Source organism: Natator depressus, chromosome 23, assembly GCF_965152275.1.
Source record: "Natator depressus isolate rNatDep1 chromosome 23, rNatDep2.hap1, whole genome shotgun sequence".
NCBI lineage: Eukaryota > Metazoa > Chordata > Testudines > Cheloniidae > Natator > Natator depressus.
The window spans coordinates 6,468,940-6,493,756 of NC_134256.1; the positions used below are offsets into that span (position 1 = coordinate 6,468,940).

The 24,817-nt window shown below is 61.5% G+C and overlaps 1 protein-coding gene across 1 annotated transcript in view; it reads right to left on the reverse strand.

Annotated features, from left to right (window-relative positions):
• Positions 1-1,422: 1,422 nt before the first annotated feature.
• The window catches only part of EXOC3L2 (exocyst complex component 3 like 2), a 28,392-nt gene continuing 4,997 nt past the window's right edge, over positions 1,423-24,817 (reverse strand). Inside the window, exons 2-12 of the mRNA XM_074937371.1 lie at positions 18,621-19,309; positions 15,004-15,637; positions 14,615-14,729; positions 14,102-14,212; positions 12,543-12,643; positions 11,175-11,285; positions 10,553-10,688; positions 9,288-9,410; positions 8,594-8,749; positions 7,820-7,941; positions 1,423-2,542 (exon numbers count right to left, since the gene is read on the reverse strand). Of these exons, the coding sequence (XP_074793472.1) occupies positions 2,239-2,542; positions 7,820-7,941; positions 8,594-8,749; positions 9,288-9,410; positions 10,553-10,688; positions 11,175-11,285; positions 12,543-12,643; positions 14,102-14,212; positions 14,615-14,729; positions 15,004-15,637; positions 18,621-19,290 (2,583 nt within the window). The 5' untranslated portion in view covers positions 19,291-19,309 and the 3' untranslated portion in view covers positions 1,423-2,238. The remainder of the gene's footprint in view (positions 2,543-7,819; positions 7,942-8,593; positions 8,750-9,287; positions 9,411-10,552; positions 10,689-11,174; positions 11,286-12,542; positions 12,644-14,101; positions 14,213-14,614; positions 14,730-15,003; positions 15,638-18,620; positions 19,310-24,817) is intronic.

The window sequence follows — 24,817 nt, forward strand, 5'->3', positions numbered from 1 at the left end:
AGAGGGCAGCCAGCGGCCTGGACAGGGACACACCTGGTTTGGGATTCCTGGGAGGCCAGGGGGCTGCCTTATGGGATTGAGGGGCACTGTGTGGGGGAGCCCAGGGCTGGGCTAGCAGCAGACTGCAGGTCTGCAATAAGGGGCACCAGCAGAGCTGGGGGAGGGGAGGCTGGGAGCAGCAGGGGGCTGTGGGTCAGGATTGAGGGGCACCAGCAGAGCTGGGGGAAGCAGGGGGCTATGGGTCGGGATTGAAGGGCACCGGCAGAGCTAGGGGGTGCTGGGGGCAGCAGGGGGCTGTGGGTCAGGATTGATGGGCACCGGCAGAACTGGGGGGCTGGGAGCAGCAGGGCCTGGGGGGCTCAGAAGAGGCCACGGGGTTGGTCTGAGGTCCTGGCAGTGGAGCGATGGGAGGGGCCTGGGGGGTGACTGAGAATAACAAGCCCTGGCCTGCCACCCCTCCCCCACACCTGGACCTCAGGGGCCCCCTCTCCTGGGTCCTGCCCCCTGCGGCCCCCACTCCTGCCTCGGGCTCCCCATGCCTGGGCCTGCCCTAGGGCCCCACTGCTGCCCCCTCCCTCTGGGGCTCCCCAGAGCCCTGCCCCCCTTGGACACTGGCAAAGGCCAGGTGGTAGGAGTACTGTTGTCCCCTTCCCCACCCGCACCCCAGATTGGCCCCAGCCCCCCCGGTCCCGCTGCCGGCCCCCCAGGCAGGGCTGGCAGTAGCGGCCTGATGACTTTCCCAGCTTCACTCCCCTCACACGCAGGAATTTCCTTCCTCCAAGCCCCCTGCCGGCTTCCCTGGAGTGAGCCAGGGGTAAGGGGTGGGGGGGCTGGGGCAGGGGGGCCCTGCAGGGTGGGGGAGGAGGCTCCTTGTCCCAGATTCCCCCCTTGGTGGGGGGGGGGGGAGATCCATGTTGCCCCCAGGCAGTGGGAAGAGCCGAGCCCCTTTCCCTGCTGCCGCGGCGTACATCGGTGTGGCCAGGGACGGGTTGTTCCTGGAAAACACAGCCAGCTTGGCCAGGATGCGCCGCATGGTGGAGGGGTTCCGGCGGGGCAGGGCTGGGACAAAGGGTCACACAGTGCGTGTGAGCCGGGGCCAGGCAGGGACAGTGTGGGGGAGACAAACCCATTGGTGCCAGGCGCTGCCCCAGGCACCGCCAGGAAACCCGCTGCCCTAGCACCAGCCCCGGCTCCGTGTCCCTCGGGGCCAACTTTTGTGCCCGTCTCTGGCCTGGAGAATGAGCTGCCTCGAAGCGACAACAGCCCGAGAGATGAGGCAAAGGGGTCAGTGCTTGGGAAGTGGGGAGGAAAAGAGCCCTCCCTCCCCACTCAGCCCAGCCTCCCCCCCTGCAGCCCCTAGGGAGCCTGGCTGGGCAAGGCCCCAATCGGTGCAGATGGACCCACACACCTGAGAGCGGCCTTTAAATTAATGTTTATTCCTTATCATACAGTTACAGACTGAACTCGAACCCCAGGCGAGCCAGACCGCATGACTGGGCAGCCCGGGGGGGGGCAGGGGGGGAGGAAGCTGTGTGGAGGGCCCCCCAGGTGAAATGAGCCCCCTTCCTGCCTTGGGACTCTGCTGGGGGGCATAGGGGTGGGCACCACAACTGGCTCCAGCGCCCAGGGCTCTGGCATAGACCCAGTTGCAACTGCTGCCCAGCGCTCAGGGGGTCAGAGGTGGCTGGCTGGCTCCTCTGGGGGGCTGGCAAGTCACAGCCAGGAGGAGCCTGGGGGGTATGGCGTTACCCTGCTGGTGGGCACTGGGAGGTAGGCAGCCGAAGGGGAGCAGGGCAGCTTGAGGGGCTCCGGGCTGCCAGCCCCAGGGGTGGCCAACAGGCACAAAGGGTCAAACACCCCCCCACCATGTCCCACCCACAGGCCTGGCCTTGCCCCACCAGCTGCAGCGCCATGCGCGGGACCAGGGTGCATATCTGGGGAGGGCTGCCATAAATGAACATCCCAAACCCCCTGCTCAGGGCAGCGCTGGGCACCAAGCTGGGCACCAGGGTGAGTTCAGGACCGAAGCACTGGGGCCTGAGGGGGGCTCACAGGCAGCAGGGCTGGATGCCTGTGTCCCGGCCTCACCCACCAGGCTGCTGGGACCGAGGCCCGGTGTCTTTGGGTGCAGGCTGGGTGGCATGGCCTTGGGCCAGCAGGATGCAGGGACCTGCCCACTGGCTCAAGGCACCTGGCCTGGTGCGGCTCAGGGGCTGGGTTCTGCTGGAGGGGCTCAGCTCACACCTGGGTCTCCGCCTTGTGCTCACTGGTCTGTGGCTGGCACGCGTCAGGCTCAGGGCCCAGGCACCCCCAGGGCAGCCGGCCCAGGCAGGGGAGGTGTGCGGGCGACAGGCGTGGCAGGGCCCTGGCGAAGCAGCGCACCTCACGGGTGGCAGGGATGTCCGAGAAGAAGGCCCGCTCCCGGCACAGTGGAGCCTCGCCCTCGCTCAGCTCCAGGTCCTTCACCACAGCCAAGATCTCCTGGCGCTGCGCCTGGCCCCGCAGGCCCCGCACGTCCAGCAGGGCCGCCACATGCTTCCTCCTGCAGAGACAAGGAGAGGGTGAGGGGTGCTGCTCAGAACAGCCCCCCATGGTACTGGGCACATGCCCACGGAGCAGAGCCATGCCATTGCTGGGGCCATTGCCATGCCCACCCATGCCACTGGGCACACGCCCACAGGGGCAAAGCTGTGCCCAGAGCCAGCAGTCAGGGCACCGCCCAGAGAGCTGGAGACAGGAGAGGCCAGGCCAGCTCCTTGCAGAAACCCGGGAACAAGCTCTTGACGCAGCCCAGAGAGGGGGCAACTCCTCAGACTGGCCTCGAGGGGGCGCAATCTCTCCCTAGCCCAGCCAAGGTCACGGGGAAGGACCCAATGTGAGTGGGGCTGGGGATGCAGCTGCCTCCTGCCATGGGGCAATGAAGGGAGCACCCCTCCCTTGGCAGCTGTGCCCCACCTGAGCAGAGGCACATACTGAGGGGAGCCACAGAGCAAGTGGGGGGGACATTCACCATAAATAAGTGGACTCACCCCCCTGGCAGTGTCAGCCTGGTGCCCACTGGGAGCTGCCCCGTCAACAGCCCCTGGCGGTCAGCCTGGTGCCTAGCAGGACCCCCCTCAGCAAACCCCAGCGGTGTCAGCCTAGTGCCCACCAGGTCCCTTCCATCCGCACCCCCCGACGGTCAGCATGGTGCCTGGCAGGCCCCCGCCATCTACTCCCCCTAGCAGTTCCAGCCCAGTGCCCGCCGGGACACACACACACGCTGTGTGAGGGCGGCTGGCTGCACTGCAGGGCAGGAGTTTATTTAAAGCTCCTGCCGGCATTTTCAGGATGTTGGCTAAGCGCCCATGTAATCAGCACAGCCCCGGCCCCCCCTCCAGGCACACGTTGCTCCCGGGCAGCTCCTGCAGCGGAGAGGGAGGTGGGGGGCAGCCTGGTGCTTCTGCTGGTGCCCAACCCGGAGTTGGTTCTGGGGAACGGCACCGCTGGTGTCAGCTCTGGGCCCCACAACTGCTCCGGGGCCCTGCCGTGAGCTGGCAGCTGTCCCAGAGCACGGCCCAGCTCCAGGCGGGAAGATGCGCCCGGCACAATTGCAACACTTCCTTCCTTGGAGGCTCCTGCCACGGCGCTGAGCCTGGGGGCCGGGACCTGTGAATCCCACTGCCGGGAAAATGCAGCCGGCTGACGGGGGGCTGGCTTAGGGGGATCTTTCCAGAGGCAGGTGTCCCAGATCCATTCCCAGGGCAGTGCCAGGCCAGTCCCGACAGGGGCAGAGCAGTCCAGCCCCTGGCAATGCCAGGCCAGCGGGTGGGTGAGTTGTGTGGTGCTGGGAGGGGATGTGGTGGAGGGGTTATACATGTCTGACACCCCCTCACCCCCCACCGAAGGTCTCCTGCGGAGCAGCCTTCCACCCCTAGCCCCTTTTCCACAGGTCTCCACTTCCCTGGTGGCCACAACCACAAATTGCTCCATGGTGGCAGCCAGGGGAAGTCACTCCCGGGCCCCTTCCTGTCTGAGCCGCTTGTTTTTCTCCTCCAGCCCCGTCTTCAGCCACCTCTGCTGGCTGCCCCGCCCTGGCCGGCTGCAGGAAACGGCTCGCAGCCACACTTCGCAGGCGATCCGTCGCCTCCCAGCCCTGCACCCGGATGCCATCAGCGGAAGATGGAAAGAGGAGCCGCGCCAGGAGCGTGATAACCCCCCTTCGCCCCAAGAGTGATGCAGGCGGCTGTGGCAGAGTCCAGCGCCAGGCAGAGCCACGGACGTGGGCATTTCCATCTCCCCCCACCCCCATCCTGGGAAGCGGGTTGTGACTCCGGGTTCAGGAAAGCGCTGCTGGGAGCATGGAGGAAGGGGAGGCGTCTTGTGACGTTATCAACATATGCTGGGACCGTATAGATCATTGTTGCAACCAAAGTCCTGTAGTGGCACCAAATCTTGTATAAAGGGGGTCAAATGAGGTGTCTAAGACAAGGTTATGGTTTGCTGGTTATGATTATGCTGTCTATATGTGTGTATCATTTTTGTAGTTAAAGTTATGAATATTGGCTCTATACTGTCTGTATTTCAAACTTGTGCTATCCTTCTGGGGAGCACTCCAGACAAGCTGGTGTCAGCTCTGCCTAGCCTGCTTGATGGCCCATTAAGGACCATCAGCTACACAATCAATGATGAGGTGAGCTGTAGCTCACAAAAGCTTATGCTCAAATAAATTGGTTAGTCTCTAAGGCGCCACAAGTACTCCTTTTCTTTTTGCGAATACAGACTAACACGGCTGTTACTCTGAAAACAATCAACCCATTGAGAGAAGGCAGACACACCTTAGAACTCAGCAAGGTGTGCAGGGACCAGCCTATGGACAGAACTCGGAGGTTTTTCCAGGCCACAGCTTGTCTTTGGGACAAAGAAAGACAGACCACATGGCAAGAGAATATTAAAAGCTGCTGCAGCTCCTCCATCTGGTCTTCAATCCTGCTTCATCCCTCTGGAGGGACTTTGCTACACTGAAGCTTTGAACCAAGGACTGAATGACCCATCCCAGCTGGGGATGTTCTCCAGAGACTTGATTTGAACCTGCAGTTTATTCGATCGCTGCCGCAAGCCTGAACCAAGAACTTGGCCATGACTGTATGTCATTGATTCCATTTCACCAATTCTAGCTCTCAGCTGTAGCTTTTTCCTTTTATGAACAAACCTTTAGATTTTGGATTCTAAAGGATTGGCAACAGCATGATTTGTGGGTAAGATCTGATTTGCATATTGACCTGGGTCTGGGGCTTGGTGCTGTGGGATTGAGAGAACCTTTTTTCTTTTACTGAGGTCTTGGTTTTCATAACCATTTGTCCCCATAACGAGTGGCACTGGTGGTGATACTGGGAAACTGGAGCGTCTAAGGGAATTGCTTGTGTGACTTGTGGTGAGCCAGTGGGGTGAGACCAAAGTCCTCTCTGGCTGGCTGGTTTGGTTTGCCTCGGTGTGCATAGAAACCCCAGCCTGGGGCTTCAGAGTAACAGCCGTGTTAGTCTGTATTCGCAAAAAGAAAAGGAGGACTTGTGGCACCTTAGAGACTAACCAATTTATTTGAGCATGAGCTTTCGTGAGCTACAGCTCACTTCATCAGATGCATCAGATGCATCTGATGAAGTGAGCTGTAGCTCACGAAAGCTCATGCTCAGATAAATTGGTTAGTCTCTAAGGTGCCACAAGTCCTCCTTTTCTTTCAGCCTGGGGCTGTAACTGCCCTGCTTTAAGCAGTTTGTCCTGAATCGGCACTCTCCGTTGGGTCCCGCCAGAACCAGCATCGTTACAGGGTCCCACGCCCAACGGCCTGCTTAGCTCAATCAACCTTCTAATTCCCGCCGCAGCGCCGGGGGCCAAGCTGGGGGTGGGGGGGCGTTCTGACAGCAGCTGGGATCAGCCTGTGAGCTGGCAAGGATGCGCTGCGGGTGCCGTTGCCCCGGATCAGGGCCTGGCTCCCGGCTGGCGAGCGCTCTGCGGCTGGGACTGTCCCTGGTTATGCACTCATGCGGCGCCTGTCAGGCTGGGGCCCGTGCAGGTCCATGCTGCCCCTATGTGCCAGACAGGGTCTCGCCCCCACCCCAGCAGAGCACACCAAGGCCAATTCACTAGTATCCTGCTCCTTGGCACCAGCGTGTGCCACGTGGGGGCAGCCCCTAGCCTTCCCTACATGGTGGGAGCAGCGACCAAGGGCAGCAGGCAGAGTCCCTGGAGCACGGCAGGGATGGCGGGGGGAGCAGAGGGAGGCCAGCTGGGGCCCCTGGAAAGCACATTGCCAAAGGCCTGGCCTGCCTGCACCTGGTGCCAGGGGGAGGGCTGGCTGAGCAGGGCATGGGCACGTCAGCACCACCTGCACCCACTGGGCAGCCAGTGTGTGTCACTGGTGCCCCCTGCTGGAGAGGGCAGGTGTGTCAGGGTCAAATGCAACAGCCACCGCAGAATCGGGACTGGAATCCGACCCCTGTGGGGCCAAGCAGCTGGGGGATCCCTGCGGGGGGCTGCCAGCATTCAGCTCTGCTGGCGCACGGGAAGCAGCTGTGGGGTGGGGGGGTCGCCCCAGAGGGCATCTCCCGGGGCTGCATGTGGAGCATTCGCCCCTGTCCCAAGCAGCGGTGCTGGCAAAACCATTTGCCCTTTTCCCACCTGGTCAGAGCAGCAAGTTCACGCTTGCGTCCGCCCTGGAGCCATCTGACCCTGGTCAATCTTCTGGCACAGCCGGGGTGACCTGTGGTACTCTCTGCCACAGGAGGCGTGCGGGCACACGCTAGGCCCGGCCTTCCCAAGAGCTGGCTGATTTCAGGGCCAGGAGCCAACCCCCAGCGGGGGAGGGGGAAGGACCGTGGACCTGCATCGCACCCCTGGCCAGGTGCATTGTGGGAGCTCACCGCCCCTAAGAGCACCATATACTGGACTCGCACGCTGCTCTGAGCTCGCCGGCTGTCTGGCAGAGCATGGCCCAGCGCCCCCTACAGGAGAGGTCCCAGTGGGGGGGCTTGGGGTCTGTGCGGACCCAGGGGAGCTGGGAGCCACCAGTGCTGCCTCAGGGCAAAGTGCAGTCAAGTGATGGGTGGCCCCCCTCCAGTGACAGCGCTCGTCTGGCTCCCCCGGGGCTTTGCCTGGGGCCACGCGGCGGCCACTGCTCAAGCCAGCCCCGGGCCCTCCCGTGACAAGCTCTGAGCACTGGGATGTTTGTTCTTCTGTTAGGGATCCAGACGGCAGCCACGGCCCTGTGCCACGGAGCTCAGGGCTCTGCCCGGCCCTCAGCCCGCCTGGCTCTGTGACGCTCAGCCGGGGCACAAGGAGCGAGAGGGGGAGCGGAGAGGGCAGCGCAGCTGTAACCCCAGAAGGGTCTCCCCAGCACTGCAGTGCAGCCAGGGCAGCTGTTTAACACGCCCCAGGGGTAGGGCAGAACTGCGGCGGGGGGGGGGGGGAGGGGAGGAGGATTCATTAGCTGAGCTGCAGCTCAGCCGAGATCTTTAACAGGCTCAAGAGTGCAGGGGCACCCAGATCTCCCATCCGACCACCCACCGCACTCCTGCTGACGTGGGGAGGCCAGACAGCAGCATGGCCCCCAATGCGCTGGGAGCAGGAGTCCAGCGGGGGTGCCAAGGTGCTGGCCCCCTCACTGACGCTTCAAGGGATGGACCTGTTCCCCCCGGCCCCACAGCAGCCCCCCGTGGGCCGAGGATGGAGCAACACTGGGGGATCCCCCAGAGGGAGGATTTGGGGGAACCCTGCCGGGGGAGGTGCAGGTTGGAGGCTGTGCACAGGTCCCATGGTGCCCCCTGCGGTGCCCCCCACTCACCGGACGTCAGGGAAGTCCCGCACCAGCACCCCCACCTCCATCTGGATAGAGGGCGTGTCCTCCAGCCGCAGGATCTCGGCCAGGTGAGGCACCGCTGCATTCAGCCAAGATGAGGTCGACTTCTGTGGGGAGGGGCCAGTCAGGACAGGGCAGGGGCTAAGGAGATTCCCCCCCCACCCTGCCCAGCCATGCCACCAGTGAGACTGAGGGGACAAACCAGCTGGAGCTCAGCCCCCCCCAGTCCTCCAGGGGAACCCCCAGCACCCAGGGCAGCACGGCCCGGCAGGTAGGGCTGGAGGCTGGTGCTAATCCTGGCTCCATCACCGCCCCGCTGGGGGAGCCTAGGCCCATCATTGCCCTGCGCCGTGCCTCAGTTTCCTCTTCCACCCCTGTGTGAGCAGACGTGGGAACTCCAGTGGGCAGGGCTCCGTGTCCCGATCTCGGCACAACCCTGACACATGGCACCAGGACGTGCGGGGCACCCCCGCTCCACCTTCACTGTTTTACCCTAAGCCGGGCCCAGCTGGCTCTCCCAGGCTCTCCCCTCCGCCAGGAGGGCTGCACCCGCCCTTCCCGCTGTGCCTGGCGCTGCCCAGGAACCCCCCTCTGGGCAGCCTGCAGCTCAGACCCCCTCCCCTCTCCCAATCCACCACCCCAGTTTAGCAATCTTGGAGATTCAGCCCCATGGGGGGGGTCCTCACAGGGCAGCCCACCCTGCCCCACTGCGCAGCTACAGCGTGGCCCCCCACAGCTCCCAGCCTCCTCCCGGCTCACCAGCTGGCCGAAGAGCTCCTGCAGCTGGCGGCCTTCGTCCTCCAGCCGGGCCGCCACCTTGCCTCTCATCTTGTTCGAGCTGCAGACGAGCCGGACCTGCAGCAGGGGCCGGACGTACTCGACCAGCACCCGCCGGTGCACCTCGTTCACCAGCGCCTGTGGGGCACACGGCAGGCTCAGCCACGCAGCCTGCAGGGGAGGGGCAGACTCCCCGCAGCTAGCCCACCGCGGTGGGGGGGAGCCCCCAGGGATGCTGCCGCGCACTGCACTGTGGCTATTCCCTGCCCCCAGGGCCCATGGAGGGCGGATCAGGGGCTTGAGCAGAGCGCATTGCACTGTGGCTATTCCCTGCCCCCCAGTGCCTTCAGATGCAGAATCTCAGGGAGAAACCTCCCCTGGACGTTGTCCCATGGCGTCCAGCTCAGCAACTGGGAGGTCCCTGGGAAGAGACGCCAGCACCATGGCAGGGGGTCGGGGCTGGGTCCAGGGCCATGGCAGAGGGGCGTGGCCTGGAGAGGCACCAGGGCTGTGGTGGGGGGCGGGGGGGCTGGATAGAGGGGCAGAGCCTGATGAGGGGCAACAGGGCCGTGGCAGGGCAGGAGCCAGTGGGGGCGTCCGGAAAGCAAGGGCTGCTCTCCCTTCTGCCCAGGCCCCGTCCCGGGTGGCTGCTCGCCACACCCTCAGCAGCACCCACCTTGTACGGCTCCGGCTGCATCGTCCGCAGCTTCTGGGCGTAGTCCGTGAGCAGCACGACGATGGCGTCGAAGCTCTCCGAGCTGGTCAGCCACTTCCTCTTCATCAGCTTGTGGAAGTAGGGCTGAAAGGAGAGGCCAGCCTCAGCGCCAGAGCAGAGCCGGGCACCCCCAGGGGGCACATGGGGACCAGGCCAGGCCCCCTCCCGTCTGCTGCTGCAGGCAGGCCAGGAGTGGGCCAGATCTCAGCAGCGTCCCCTCTGACGGGCTGGGCAGTGCCTTGGCCAGGCTGCTGGCCTCACCCCGCTCACAGTTCCCCTCTCTTTGGATCCAGAGGGCTGGGCAGTGGGGGGGGCAAAGGAGGACAAGCCCCCAGGTCTCCGTGCAGGAAAGGGGCAAGCTGCCATGACCCCCCGTAGCGCCCGGCCCTCTGCCCCCTTCCTATGCTGGCAGCACTGACATCTGCTGGGGTGAATGGGGGCCTCTGCCACCTCACCCTGCCCCTGGCTCAGACAGGCCTACCTGCCCCCCAGCTAGGAACATAAGAGCGGCCAGGCTGGGTCAGACCAATGGCCCCACCAGCCCAGTATCCTGTCTCTGACCGTTGCTGGTGCCAGGTGCTTCAGAGGGAACGAACAGAGCAGGGCAATTATCGAGTGATCCACCCCCAGGCTGTCGTCCAGTCCCAGCTTCTGGCAGGCAGAGGCTAGAGACACCCAGAGCATGGGGCTGGGTCCCTGCCCTCTTGGCTAATAACCACTGATGGACCTGTCCTCCAGGAGCATTTTTAAACCCAGCTATAGTTTTGGCCTTCACAACATCCCCTGGCAGTGAGTTCCACAGGTTCACGCCGTTGTGCGAAGACTTCCTTCCTTCTGTTTGTTGCTACCTATTAATTTCCTGGTTCTTGTGTGATGTGAAGGGGTAAATAACATTTCCCTAGTCACTTTCTCCAGACCAGGCATGATTTTATAGACCTCCGTCATATCCCCCTTAGTCGTCTCTTTTCCAAACTGAGCAGTCCCCGTCTTTCTAATCTCTGCACCCGCTGAAGCTGTTCCACCCTCTTCTCTGCACCTTTCCCAATTCTAACCTCTCGGATTTGAGCTGGGGCGACCAGCCCCGCGCGCAGTCTGCCAGGTGTGGGCGTACATGGACTGATAGAGGGGCAGTATATTGACTCTCTCATTATCTGACAGATCCACCTTCCCCCCACAGACAGACCCAGGCCAGGTCCCGTGAGTGCCCTGGCCTACCCCCCACATACCCGGAGCTCCTCGAAGAGCTGCTGGGCCAGGACACGGTTGCAGAGACGGGTCACTTTGTCCAGGGCGGCGTTGGCCTGGCGCCGGGGGACATTGCTCTCCGGGTGGCCAAACTGCACCAGCTTCTCCACGTACTCCCTGGGGGAACGGTGCCTGTCAGCAAGCCGGCCCACAATGCACTGCAGCAACGCCCCCTCCAGGCGTGGGCCCCAGGCCCCGAAATCCAACCCTGCCCTCGGCACCCTGGCAGGGGCCCAGGGGACAGATCTTGCCATGCTCTTCACCCAGGGGATCTTGGATATGGCTGAGGGGCAGAGGGGACCTCAGGGGAGTCCAGCTGGGTGGGAGTCCAGCAGGGGTCCTTGGTGGCCTGACTAGGGAGGGAGCCCAGTGGGGAGCCTGGGGAGGGCACAGCACAGCCATGGAGGGTAGCCAGCAGGAGGTGCCGGAGGGGAGGGGAGGGCTTGGCCACAAGGGACCTAATGGGGGGTTTGTGGGCAGGCACAGCCACATCAGGGGATGCAGGGTGCCTGCTACAGGCTCCGTAGGCCCCTGGACCTGGGTGGGGGGAATGGGCTGGCTCACCCCAGCCCTGGGCAGGCAACAGGTATGGGGGTCCCTCACCTGAAGGGGGGGCAGCAGTTGACGAGCATGATGGTCCTGCACACATAGCCGTCGGTTGGGGGGCCGCTCTCGCCTGGCCTCTGGTGGAACTGCTCCACCTTGCTCTGAAAGCTGCAAAAGGGGAGAGATGGCCCATGCCGAAAGGGTGTCCTGAGGGTCCAGGGGGATCCCCACCCCCCCATACCAGGGACAGCCCTGGCAGGGGGGATCCCTGCCCCTCCCTGCCCAGGAAGGGCATCCTTGTACCACCAGGCACACGTCCCACAGTGACCCTCTCTGACAGACCCCAGGGGAGGGACCTGCACCCTCCACCCCGCTCAGCTGCTACCTTCCAGACCCCTTCCTCCCCCAGACCAAACCCCACCCAGCATGGGGAGGGGAGAGAAACCCGAGCCAAGGGCTGTAGCCCACAGGGCTGGCTTGGCCTTCCTTGTCTTCAGCCGTAAGGCAGGAAATCTGGAGGCCTGGGAGATGCTAGCCTGGGCAGGCAGCCTGAGCACAGCTCAGGCCAGCGGGGCTGGACAGATGGCCTGACGGCTGCCCCGAGGTTTGGGGAACGCGGCGGAGGAGCCTGCTCAGTGGGAGATGCCACCGCAGGGACAGGGGAGTAACGACCGTCCATCGGCCGAGCAAGGCGTGCCGGGGCTGAGCTGAACGGGCCTGGACAGGGATGAATCTGTTACCCTGCAGGAGAAGGGCACCTCCCTCCTACGCCGGGGAAACGGCTGGATTTGGGCACTAGCCTGACTATCACTAACAGGGAAACCACCATGCGGAGCAGGGTCTTCAGTGATTAGCCGGGCATCCCCCATCTGACCCTGCAACCCGCTGGGCCCATCAGAGCCATTGGCATGCCCAAGACGGGGCCGGCTGCTGCCTCTCACCACCAGGCCGCCCAGGAAGAGCTTAGGCCCAGGGCAACACCCCAGCTAGTGCTGCGGGCTGGGCCGGGGGCTCCGACCGGGTCACATGGCTTGGAGCCCTCCTGGCTTCTTCGCCGAGCCCAGTGAAAGTCCCCCCGGGCTTTGCTGCATGCTCAGCGTGAGCGCCCTGGTCCCGCACCCCAGGCTCTCGCCTAGAGACAGCTCCTGGGTTTGAGCCTGGCAGAGCCTGATGCTGGAGCCAGAGCCTAGGGACCCTCTGACCGACTGGCAAGTAACACAATATTATTAACAGGGCCTATCTCTACACGCAGCCCATGGGTCTCCCAGCCCGGGGGGGGCTGGCCGCGCTGGGAGGGGGTGTGTGGCTGGGAGCCCTCCCCGATTCCCCCCACAGGGAAGCCCCCCCCCATCTGCTGTCCCCCCATGAGTTCTGCACGGCACCCCAAAGCAGGCCCCTGGTGTAGCCTCTCCCCCTCCCCTGTACCTCTGCAGGAACTCAGCCAGACCAGCCAGGCAGCAGAGCACTATCTGCTCCCCAAACTCCGGTGTGATCTGGGGGGCTCTGTCCACATGGGCCTTCAGTACCTGCAGGGAGAGGAGCAGGCCACTGAGCTGCTGGGGGAGTGGGGAGCCTCCTCCCGCCCTGCCGCCAGGCACACGGACTGGCCCCAAACCTCCAGCGGGCACAACTGACTCACCCCAACCGCAACAAAGGGGAGACCCCAGCAGGCCCTGGCCGAGCCCCGGGCACCATCAGCTGCTCCCAGCACCGCCTGGGGAGGGGCTGCGAGCTGCCAGCCCAAGGCAGGTCCAGCCAGGCCCCAGGTACCCAGCACAGCCCAGGCCTGGCTCAGCAGCTGTCTGCTCCCATGGGGCATGGCGCTCAGGGGGCTGGCCAGTGGGCAGCCTGGGGGGTGGTGCTGGCTGCCTGGCAGAGGGGAGCCCCGCACGGGGCCCATTGCAGAGCTCACGGGGGGCAGAGGACTGACTCTCTGGCCCAGGGGACCTGCCCCGGGGGCACGGGGGTCGGAGCTGCCATCTGCTGTTGGCAGCTTTCCCCTGTGGCCCCTACAGCCTGGGGGAGGGGGCGGGGGGGAGGTGAGACTGGTAGAGCCCACCTGTGCCCTCTGCCAGCTGGGAGCTGGAGCCGGAGCTGATCAGCACGAGCCCCAGACAGCACCCCCAGGGCCGGGCGCCCGCACAGGGGCCAGCAAGTGAAGAGCTCTGGGGGCAGCCAGTGGGGGGCCGGCGTCCCCCCGGGACAGCCGTGTCTTGACAGGGATTGGGGTCCAGGATGGGTGAGCCCGGGGGTAAGCCTATAGCCTTGCCCTGGCTCTAGGGGGATGGGCACATGGGCCCACTCCACACCCAGGGTCCAAAGGGAGCTGGGGGAGCCAGGCTCTGACTCCAGAGGAGGGGAAGGCTGGACCTGGCCACCTGGGGGCAGGTGGGGGAGCCCGGATCAGGCTCCAGACCAGCTCAGAGGCTCCCATGGACTCCCTCCTTCGGCTGGGCCATGGGCTGCCCCGGCCATACCAGACACCCCTGGGCCCAATGGGGCGACTCCTGGCCCCACTCAGCCAGCATGACAGGCCTGATACCACCAGCACCCTGAGGGTGAACAGCTGATTGCATGAGCGGTGGGGAGGGTATGTGTGTGGCAGGGAAGGCCGGGGAGAAGGGGGCCAGGGAGGCCCAGAGGCCAGGCACAAGGGGTTCCAGGTTCGATGGGGAATGACCATGGGAGGCTCCGGAGGCCAGGCACGGTGGGGAAGGGGTGTGGGGGGCTAGAGGGCCAGACACATCATGGGGGGGGGAGGATGTGGGAGGGGGGATCCAGGCATGGTGGGAAAGGGGCATGGAGGCCCCGAGGGCTAGGCACGGCGGGGAAGGGGCCTGGGGGGGCCAAGGCACAGCAGGAAGGGGTGTAGGGGGCCAGGCACAGCAGGAAGGGGTGTAGGGGGCCCAGGGGCCAGGCACGGCGGGGAAGGAGCGTGCCCAGGTGGAGCCGGGTAGCGGCAAACGGCCCTGCCATGGACGCACCGAGATCACCCGGCTGGACAGCTCCAGCTGGCCGTGGTCCCGTCCAGGCTCCTGTGCCCAGCGCTGCTCCTCCTCCCGCAGCTCCCGGCTCATGTCCGCCGCGATCTTGGTCTAGGTGGGAATAGAAGCTGTCACAGGTTGGGGGGAGCTCCGGGGTGGGTGCATGGGCTGCCCCAGCACCACCCGCCCTATGGCCTGGTGTCCAGCCGGCCGGCTCCCAGACAGGCCCTGCAGCTCGGCAGGACTGTAAACTCCTCCCCCCACGACCGGCTCATTAAAGGACTGACACCCCCAACCCCACGGACTATTTGCGGGGGGGAGGAAATCACCCACTCCCAGCTCAGAGGCACCACGGGAAGGGGAAGGGGGTGGGTAGGTGCCATGGGGAGAGGGTGGGGCAGGTGCGGGGAGGCGCCAGAGGGGAGGGGAAGGCCCTGGGGCTGCTGCAGGGAGGCAGGGCTGGGGGGGGAGAGGGGTGTGCCTTGGGGGGTGGGCACCAGGCCCCACCATTACCTTCACTGCTGTGGCGCAGGCCTCCTCCAAGCGGCGCTGGGTCTCGGGGGGCAGCAGGGGCTCTTGCTCGTGGGCGCTGAGCAGCGGGGCGATGTCCAGCCGCCCCAGCACCGCCCTGGGGGCAGAGACAGCCATGAGGGCAGGGCCCCCCCGCAGCCTCCCTGCGTGGCCCCCTTCCCAGTGACAGCTCATGGGGCGCCAGGGCCAGATACCGGCCCCACTCCTCCCCCCACCCCCCCCGTGCCAGGTACAGCCCCCCCCCAGTGCCAGGTACTGGCCCCGCCCTTCACCCCCCAGTGCCAGGTACCAGCCCACCCCATGCCAGGTACTGACCCCAGATCTGTCCCACCCCGCCCGCCCCGCCCCAGGAGCCGGCCCCGCCCCCTCACCTGGGGTAGGTGTTGCTGTGCCAGTCCAGGAGGAAGTAGAGCTCGGCGATGGACAGGCTCCTCTGGGCGATGCTGCCCAGCAGCTGGGCCAGCCCCTCATGGTAGCTGCGGGCGTAGACGCCCAGGGCCTGGTACTCGGGGGGATACGCCGGCAGCAGGTGGCTCCTGATGGCGCTCAGGTCCTCCACCAGGCAGCGGGTCAGGCGCTCCACGTGCCCCACCAGGGGGCCGCCACTGTCCTCGGCGCACTGGCCCAGCCGTTCGCCCACCGCCCGCTTCACCGCCTCGGCCCACCTGCGGCGCATGGCCCGGGGCCGGGGCCCGGGGCCGCCCCCCTGCGCCGCCGGACACCGCCGGTCCGCGGCCTCCTCCTGCTCGATCACCCGCACCACCAGCTCCAGGGACGGGTAGGCGCCCCGGGCCGCCAGGGCCTCGGCCAGCACGGCCCACAGCTGCTGCAGCAGAGCCTCGTACAGCAGCGCCACGTCCTTGGCCTTGCGGCTGCCGGCCTTGGCCCCCTCCCCAGCCTCGCCGCTCGGGGGGCCCTCCCGCCCGCACTCCGCCTCCAGCTCGATGATGTGCTTGTCTGCTGCCAGCAGGTCCCGCTGCTGGATCAGGTTCAGGATCTCCAGCACTGCGGGAAGCGGAGCAGAGAGGTCAGCCCGGACCCCGGGGGAAGGGGAGCCCCGGGCGGGCACAGCCGGGGGCCGCGGGTCCGGAGAGAGGGGCACCGGCAGAAAGCCCAGGGCTGGGGCAGGCGGGGTTGGGAGTGAGGGGCGTCGGCCCCGGGCTGGCACAGCAGGAAGCTGTGGGTCAGGAGTGAGGGGCACTGGCAGAGCTGTAGTAGGGGGGGGACACAGAAGAGGCGTGGGTCAGGAGCGCTAACCCCCACACACACTCCAGCTCTGGCCATCTGCCCAGAGCAAAACTCCACCCGGCGGGGGAAGCGGAGCCGGGAGGCAGAACCCCAGCTTGGCTCTACGTTGGCCCCAGCCCTTCTGGAGCACCTGGACTCTGGGTGGGAGCCAGACGGGCCCCTTGCTGCCCCCTCCCCCTGCCAGGGCTGCCCCTCTGCCCTCGAGGTCAGCTGAAGAGCCAGCAGCCAGCGACCCCAGCCCAGTGGGGCGGGTAGAACAGGCAGGAAGGGCAGGCCCTGTGCCCAGCTGACAGGGACACTCCGTCCCCCATATGGGTCCCTGCCCCACACGCTGGCTGGGAACTGCCCACGTCTGTGTCCCATGGGCCCAGTGGGGCAGGATACTCCATCTGCCGGGGCCCACTGACTGCTGGATCAGTGTCCGGAAAGGCCAGGAGCAGAAACAATAAGTCAAACAACAGCTTGGCTGGGTTGGGCTGGACAGGGGACGACCACAAAAGTGGCCATGAGCCGCCCCGCGCTGAGCCCCAACCCAGCCAGGGGCCGGCCACTGTGCCCTCATGGTGTCCAGCCACCTGGCTCTGGGGCAGAGCACCCACACAGTGTTGGGGGGAGGCAAGGCCTCTGGCTGGGGTGAGGGACACAGCACATGGCCCAACACCTGGGGGGCACAGCTCTGCCCAGCCCTTGGGACCCACAGCCAGCCCAGGTGGGCTGGTGACATGGGGTGCTGGGCCTGCCGGGGGAGCAGACAGCACACTCCCTTCTCCTCCCCTGCCAGGAAGGGGCGCTCGGCCAGCAGCAGAGAACAGGGATGGGAGAGTCTTTATCTGGGCATGGCGGGGGGGGGGGGGGTAGGGGGTGCTCTTGGGTGACCTCTGACCCCCTTCTGTGACCTGTAAGTGACCTCCCACCTGCCCTTGCCCTGCAGCAGGGAAAGGGACACCGAGCGCCATGCGGCCCTGGCAAAGCAGAACACCAGGGTCATCTCCTGCTTCCCCCCCAGCCTGCCTGCTCTGGGAACATGTCCGATCCACTGGCTCCCCACCGGGCTAGCTCCTGCGCCCACCAAACCTCGCCCCCGCGGGACAGATCCTCCCATGGGGCGGCACACGCTGAGCTCTCCGGGATGCCCGCCCCGGGGGCACAGCAGGATTTCATTCCACACCCCTCCCGGCACCGTGCCAGGGGAAGCTCCGCTGGCATTCGGACAGAAACATCCTACGCCCAGCCCTGCAGAGGGCAGCTGGGAACGTGGCCCAGGGAGACTGAGAGACGCAGATGCCAGGGGGCAAAGCGGCCCTCGGCATGGCCACCAAGGGCAGGGTTCCTCGGCCCATCTCAGATTATCCATAGCACCTGACTCTGAATTTTCCAAGGGTTTTTGGAGGGGGAGCCTCAGAATTGTTCCCGCAGCCCCCCACTCACGGGTAGAGATCTAACCCCCTGCATCTGTATCAGTCCCTACCCCTCCCTCCTCAGCACAGCGTCCCAGCACCTCCACCCAGGGGTGCGACCTCCCAGCACCGGGGTCTCATGGCCAAAGGATCCCCCCAGGGACCGCAACCAGGAACCGGCTGGCTTTAAAGCAGAGACATGCAAAGGGGCGGGGGGGGGGGCGTGCAGGGGGGGGGATTTGCACCTCAAAGGATCCCTAATTGGTAGGTGTTTGCTCTCTATCCACTGGGTTTGGTGCCCTAGGGTGGGACAATGGGGCCTCTCTGGAGCCAGGAGCAGACAGGGTGGCTCCATGGGGTGATAAGGGATCTGCTCAGAACTGGCTGTTCCAGGCCCTGGTGCCGTGTTATCTTCCAGTTCCCCACTGGGCCTCACTCCCCACAACCCTGGGAGTGGGGCTGGGCTCCCCCCGGGCAGAGCCCCAGGTCAGGCACCAGCCGGGGTATTGCCAGGCCCATCCCATGCAGCTGTGTCCTGCGTCACTCACAGCACCTCTGTGGTTTTAGAGGCTTTGCCAAGGACCATTAGCCACAGCATGGCTGCCCCATCTGGGAACCCCACTCCCAGGGACGGGACTTACCCCATGCAGAGTGATACCCTACAGCGAGCCGGGCCGTGGGAAGAGCCCACTGTGCAGATGGGGAAACCGAGGCAGAGAGGCAAATGGACATACACAAGGCCACAAGAGCCAGGGACAGAACCCAGGTTCCTGGCTCCCAGCCCCCTGCTCTAACCACTAGACTCCCTCCCAGAGCCAGGACTAGAACCCACACACATCTCAGCTGGGAGCATGTCACGGCCGGCACCAGGGTCCCACTCTGCGCACAGGATGCCCTGCGATGGGCCCTTACCACGGCAGCTCCTCTCAGCACCGGGGCCAGCCGAGAAGTGGGACTGACCTGTCACCCACGGGCAGGGCGTGTTGCGGGGGGGTGGGGGACGACAGAAAGAAGCAAGGCTGGGGGGGGAGGGAGGGGCTCCGGAGGGGGCTCCCCCGTGGGCTGAGGCTCTTGGGAGGGGGTAGCTGCAGGGGCTCATGGGCTGGGGGCTCAGGGGAGTGCCTGCAAGAAGTAGGGAGGCAGACAGGGGGCAGATCTATGGCTCCCCCCCCCAGCTCCTCACAGTCCAGGGGAGGGGGCGCCCCGGCGACGTGACTCGGCCCATCAGCGGCTCTGTCGGGCAGGCTGCCTCCCCGGGACGTACGCGGGCACACGCTCCCCCACATCCCCCCTCGTGGCAGGGCCCCCCAGCTGCAGCTCCCCACGGCCGCGCGCCGGCTCACCTGACAGAGGCTCCTGGGCCTTGGCGGCGGTCTTCACCTCCTGGGCGGCGCGCACCGGCTCCGGGGCCTCGGGGGGGCTGGGCTTGTCCACCAGCGAGGCCCGGTGCGCCCGGCCCCCCAGGCCCAGCTTGAGGAAGGTCATGCGCTTCCCGGCGTCGGGGGCGCCCTCGCGCTCGGCCAGGCAGCTCTCCGGCCCGCCCGGGCTGTCCTTACGCCGCCCATTCAAGCGCTGCAGGAGGCTGAAGTCCTCAGAGCTACGCCGCGCCTTCCGCTTCTCCAGGGCCCCAGGGCCCAGCTCCCCCTCCAGCAGGCGGCCCAGGAAGGAGCGCCGGTCAGGCCCCTTGTCCCCGGCAGGAGCCTTCTCCTTGCCCGCCCCTTTCTTGCCTTTGCCCAGCCGGAAGGGGGAAAGGCCCACCAGCCTCTCTAGCGTTGCCCGGCGCCGGTCCAGGCTGCCATTGAAGAGGTTGCGTTCAAAGCCACCGCCCTGCTCCTCTGCCTCCTCCAGGAACGGGTTCTGGTCCCCCGGGACAGAGTCCCCCGAGTTCTCCTCCAAGTCCTCCTCGAAGGGGTTGGTGCTGCTCTCCTGGGCCAGGATCAGCTCCCCGGTGCCGCCTGGCGCCCTGTTGGTCTTGGCCATCTTCAATTTGTAGGGGTTCTTAAGGACCGGCATGGCCGCCACTGCCCGGGACCTGGCAACACAGGAGACAGGGTCACGCCCCGAGTGCGGGACGCGGAGATCCCGGTGCCACGGGAGGAGAAGCAGCTGGGGACACGGAACACCCAACCGCTGCCTAGCGACATATACCGCCATGGCATGCCCTGTCCCCTGTATCCCATTCCATGCCCTGTATCCCATACCATAGAATCAGAGAAGATAAGGTTGGAAGGGACCTCAGGAGGTCATCTAATCCAACCCCCTGCTCGAAGCAGGACCAACTCCAACTAAATCATCCCAGCCAGGGCTTTGTCAAGTCTGACCTTAAAAACCTCTAAGGATGGAGATTCCACCACCTCCTGAGGTAACACATTCCAGTGCTTCACAACCCTCCTAGTGAAATAGTGTTTCCTAATATCCAACCTACATCTCCCTCACTGCAACTTGAGACCATTGCTCCTTGTTCTGTCACCTGCCACCACTGAGAACAGCCAAGCTCCATCCTCTTTGGAGCCCCCCTTCAGGTAGTTGAAGGCTGCTATCAAATCCCCCCTCACTCTTGTCTTCTGCAGACTAAACAAGCCCAGTTCCCTCAGCCTCCCCCCGTAAGTCATGTGCTCCAGCCCCCTGATCATTTTTGTTGCCCTCCACTTGACTCTCTCCAATTTGTCCACATCATTTCTGTAGTGGGGGGCCCAAAACTGGACACAGTACTCCAGGTGTGGCCTCACCAGTGCCGAATAATCACTTCCCTCGATCTGCTGGCAATGCTCCTACTAATGCAGCCCAATATGCCATTGGCCTTCTTGGCAACAAGGGCACACTGTTGACTCATATCCAGCTTCTCGTCCACTGTAATCCCCAGGTCCTTTTTTTGCAGAACTGCTGCTTAGCCAGTCGGTCCCCAGCCTGTAGCGGTGCATGGGATTCTTTCATCCTAAGTGCAGGACTCTGCACTTGTCCTTGTTGAACCTCAGCAGAGTTCTTTTGCACCAATCCTCCAATTTGTCTAGGTCACTCTGGACCGTATCCCTACCCTCCAGCATATCCACCTCTCCCCCCAGCTTAGCGTCATCTGCGAACTTGCTGAGGAAGCAATCCATCCCATCATCCATATAATTAATGAAGATGTTGAACAAAACCGGCCCCAGGACCGACCCCTGGGGCACTCCGCTTGATACCGGCTGCCGACTAGACATGGAGCCATTCATCACTACCTGCTGAGCCTGACGATCTAGCCAGCTTTCTATCCACCTTTAGTCCATTCATCCAGCCCATACTTCTTTAACTTGCTGGAAAGAATACTCTGGGAGACCGTATCAAAAGCTTTGCCAAAGTCAAGATATATCACGACCACCACTTTTCCCATATCCAGAGCCCGTTATCTCATCATAGAAGGCAATCAGGTTGGTCAGGCATGACTTGCCCTTAGTGAATCCACGATCAGGAACAGTCAACACCTTCCTCTCCTCCAAGTGGTTCAAAATGGATTCCTTGAGAACCTGCTCCATGATTTTTCCAGTGACTGATTCTCCTTCTTCCCTTTTTTAAAGATGGGCACTATATTTGCCTTTTTCCAATCGTCCAGGACCTCCCCCGATCGCCAGGTGTTTTCAAAGAGAATGGCCAATGGCTCTGCAATCACATCAGCCAACTCCCTCAGCACCCTCGGATGCATTGCGTCCGGCCCCATGGACTTGTGCATATCCAGCTTTTCTAAATAGTCCTTAACCTGTTCTTTCACCACTGAGGGCTCCTCACCTCCTCCCCATACTGTGCTGCCTAGGGCAGCTGTCTGGGAGCTGACCTTGTCTGTAAAGACGGAGGCAAAAAAAGCATTGAGTAAGAACATAAGAATGGCCACACCGGGTCAGACCAAAGGTCCATCTAGCCCAGTATCCTCTCTTCCGACAATGGTCAATGCCACGTGCCCCTGAGGGAATGAACAGGACAGGTAATCATCAAGTGATACATCCCATCACCCATTCCCAGCTTCTGGCAAACAGAGGCTAGGGACACCATCTCTGCCCATCCTGGCTAATAGCCATTGATGGACCTATCCTCCATTAATTTATCTAGATTTTTTTTAACCCTATTATAATCTTGGCCTTCACAACATCCTCTGGCAAGGAGTTCCACAAGTTGACTGTGCGTTATGTGAAAAAATATTTCCTTTTGTTTGTTTTAAAACCTGCTGCCTATTAATTTCATTTGGTGTCCGCTAGCTTTTGTGTTATGAGACAGAGTAAACAACACTTCCTTATTTACTTTCTCTACACCAGTCATGATTTTATAGACCTCTATCATATCCCCCCTTAGTTGTCTCTTTTCCAAACTGAAAAGTCCCAGTCTTATTAATCTCTCCTTATACAGCAGCTGTTCCATACCCCTAATCATTTTTATTGCCCTTTTCTGAACCTTTTCCAATTCTAATATATCTTTTGTGAGATGGGGCAACCACATCTGCAGGCAGTATTCAAGATGTGGGCATACCATGGATTTATATAGAGGCAACATGATATTTTCTGTCTTATTATCTATCCCTTTCTTAATGATTCCCAACATTCTGTTGGCTTTTTTGACTGCCGCTGCACGCTGAGTGGATGTTTTCAGAGAACATCTAAATCCACTGTATCCACTGGATCCCCCTTGTCCACATGCTTGTTGACCAAAGAATTCTAGGAGATTGGTGAGGCATGATTTACTTTTATAAAAACCATGTTGACTCTTCCCCAACAAATTATGTTCATCTATATGTCTGACAATTTTGTTCTTTACTATAGTTTCAACCAGTTTGCCCAATACTGAAATGAGGCTTACTGGCCTGTAATTGCTGGGGTTACCTCTGGAGCCCTTTTTAAAAATTGGTGTCACATTAACTATCCTCCAGTCATTAGGTACAGAAGCTGATTTAAACGATTGTCATCTGTAACCTGTTAGTAGTCCTGCAATTTCACATTTGAGTTCCATCAGAACTCTTGGGTGATACCATCTGGCCCTGGTGATTTATTATTGTTTAGTTTATCAATTTGTTCCAAAACCTCCTCTAGTGACACCTCAATCTGGGACAGTTCCTCAGCTTTGTCACCTAAAAAGAATGGCTCAGGTTTGGGAATCTCCCTCACATCCTCAGCCATAAAGACCGATGCAAAGAATTCATTTAGTTTCTCTGCAATGGCTTTATCGTCCTTGAGTGCTCCTTTAGCATCTCGATCGTCCAGTGGCCTCACTGGTTGTTTAGCAGACTTCCTGCTTCTGATGTAGTTTCAAAAAGTAAGAGCAAAATTTTTTTTGTCTTTGGCTAGCTGTTCTTCAAATTCTTTTTTGGCATTCCTAATTACATATATATATTTTTAAGTACTTCAGCTTTTTCCACATCATGTGTCACTAGGTTGCCTCCCCCATTCAGTTAGGGTCCCACACTTTCCCTGACCACCTTCTTGTTGCTAACAAACCTGTAGAAACCCTTCTTGTTACCCTTCACTTCCCTTGCTAGCTGCAACTCCAATTGCACTTTGGCCTTCCTGATTTCACTCCTGCATGCTCGAGCAATATTTTTATACTCCTCCCTCGTCATCTGTCCAAGTCTCCACTTCTTGTAAGCTTCCTTTTTGTGTTTAAGCTCACCGAAGATTTCTCTGTTAAGCCAAGCTGGTCGCCTGCCATATTTGCTATTCTTTCTGCACTTCAGAATGGTTTGTTCCTGCGCCCTCAATAAGGCTTCTTTAAAATACAGCCAGCTCCCCTGGACTCCTTTCCCCCTCATATTAGCCTGTACGTACCCTGTACCCCAACGCACGCTCTGTACCCGGTATCGCACATGCCTTGTACCCTGTACTCCATCGCACATCCTGTACCCTGTATCTCACATACCCTATACCGTCACACGTCCTGTACCCCACAAACGCTGTACCCCATCGCACACCTTGTACCCTGTATCACACATGCCCTGTACCACACATGCCCTGTACCCCATTGCACACACCCTGTACCCTGTATCGCACATGCCCTGTACCCCATTGCACATACCCTGTACCCCCAATCACCCAGCATACCCTCAACCCACACCATATGCCGCATCACACACCGTGAACGTCCATCCCACGCCCGCCATACCCATCACACTGTGTACCCCATATGATCCCCCATGCACACCCATCCCATGTTCCCCCACCCCATGCCATGCCACACTCCTGTCCCACTCTAGGCAGCCCCCCCACCAATACACCCTGCTGTGCACAGTACCTACACATATTCAGGACCACTTCCTTCCTGGGCTTCAGTTGTATCCAGAATCAACTCTGGGTCAACGGATACATTTTCAACCATCATAGGCTGACAGGCTTTTTCTGTCTGCTCTACAAACAGAAAAGAGCGGGAGAAACATTCCCCTTTAACAGCCAAACAGCTTGGGATCTCATTTCAGGCTTGACAAAGCCCTGGCTGGGATGATTTAATTGGGGATCGGTCCTGCTTTGAGCAGGGCGTTGGACTAGATGACCTCCTGAGGTCCCTTCCAACCCTGATATTCTATGATTCCCTTGTCCCAGCACACAGGGCTGTTCACAGACAACTGCTTGGAGACCAGGGTAGCTCCCTCCATAGGCAAGTCAATACCCCTGACAGACACAGGAACGTTTCCTTCACTGTCCCAATTCTCCACCCAGCTAACAGGTAAGGTGTAGGGATGCTCATATTCAACTAACCTCACCTTCCCAAACTGCTGACTAGCTAGACAAAGCCACCAGCTCAGAAGGCTGCCTAGGCTCATCTAAACTCTCTTTGCCGTCCCCTCCTTCAACAGATGAGCTGCTGTTTTCACAACTACTGTCTTATTACACGGAGCTATTTTAAGCACATCACTTTTACCTGGGCCAGGCTTACTTTCCCAAGCTTTGCTAGCCAACAGTGTATCACTCACCAAGACTGTCCCCCTTCCTTCCTCAGTCTGGGCTTTAACCTGATCACCAGCTTTAATTTGCTCTAGAGAAACATTTCCCTGAGCCTTATCTAATGCCAGATTCACTTCTGAGATACCAGACAGACACTCAGAAATGTTTTCCACATATACACTGCTTCTTTGCACAGACAAACAGCCATCTTCCTCAGACAAAACATTTGGAGAAACCCTCTGTAGGCAAATCCTTGCCCGTAGTGTAGACAGGTTCAGGATTATTTCTTTCCTGTGACTGATTTATGTCAACTTGACTGAACAAAGCTTAATATCATCCCCGATCCTTAGGCAATAACTTCCTTACACCAGCTATAACTTCATGTGTAATGCCATTCCATTCAAGATAGATTCTGGCTAAAGGCACACTTACAGCAAACTCATAGAGGATTACACTATTCACACTCTTATTTGGTAAATAATCCTCCTCTTTGACAAGATCCGCTTTAACAAGAGTGACGTTAGAAGCTGTAATTTGCCCTAAACAGCTTTTACCATTGACTTTTACATTCTCTGCACAAGTTATGGGGTTACCTTCACCTGAGCTCACAGTAAAAGCATTTACATAAAAGGTGGCAGCGTTGGGGTAAA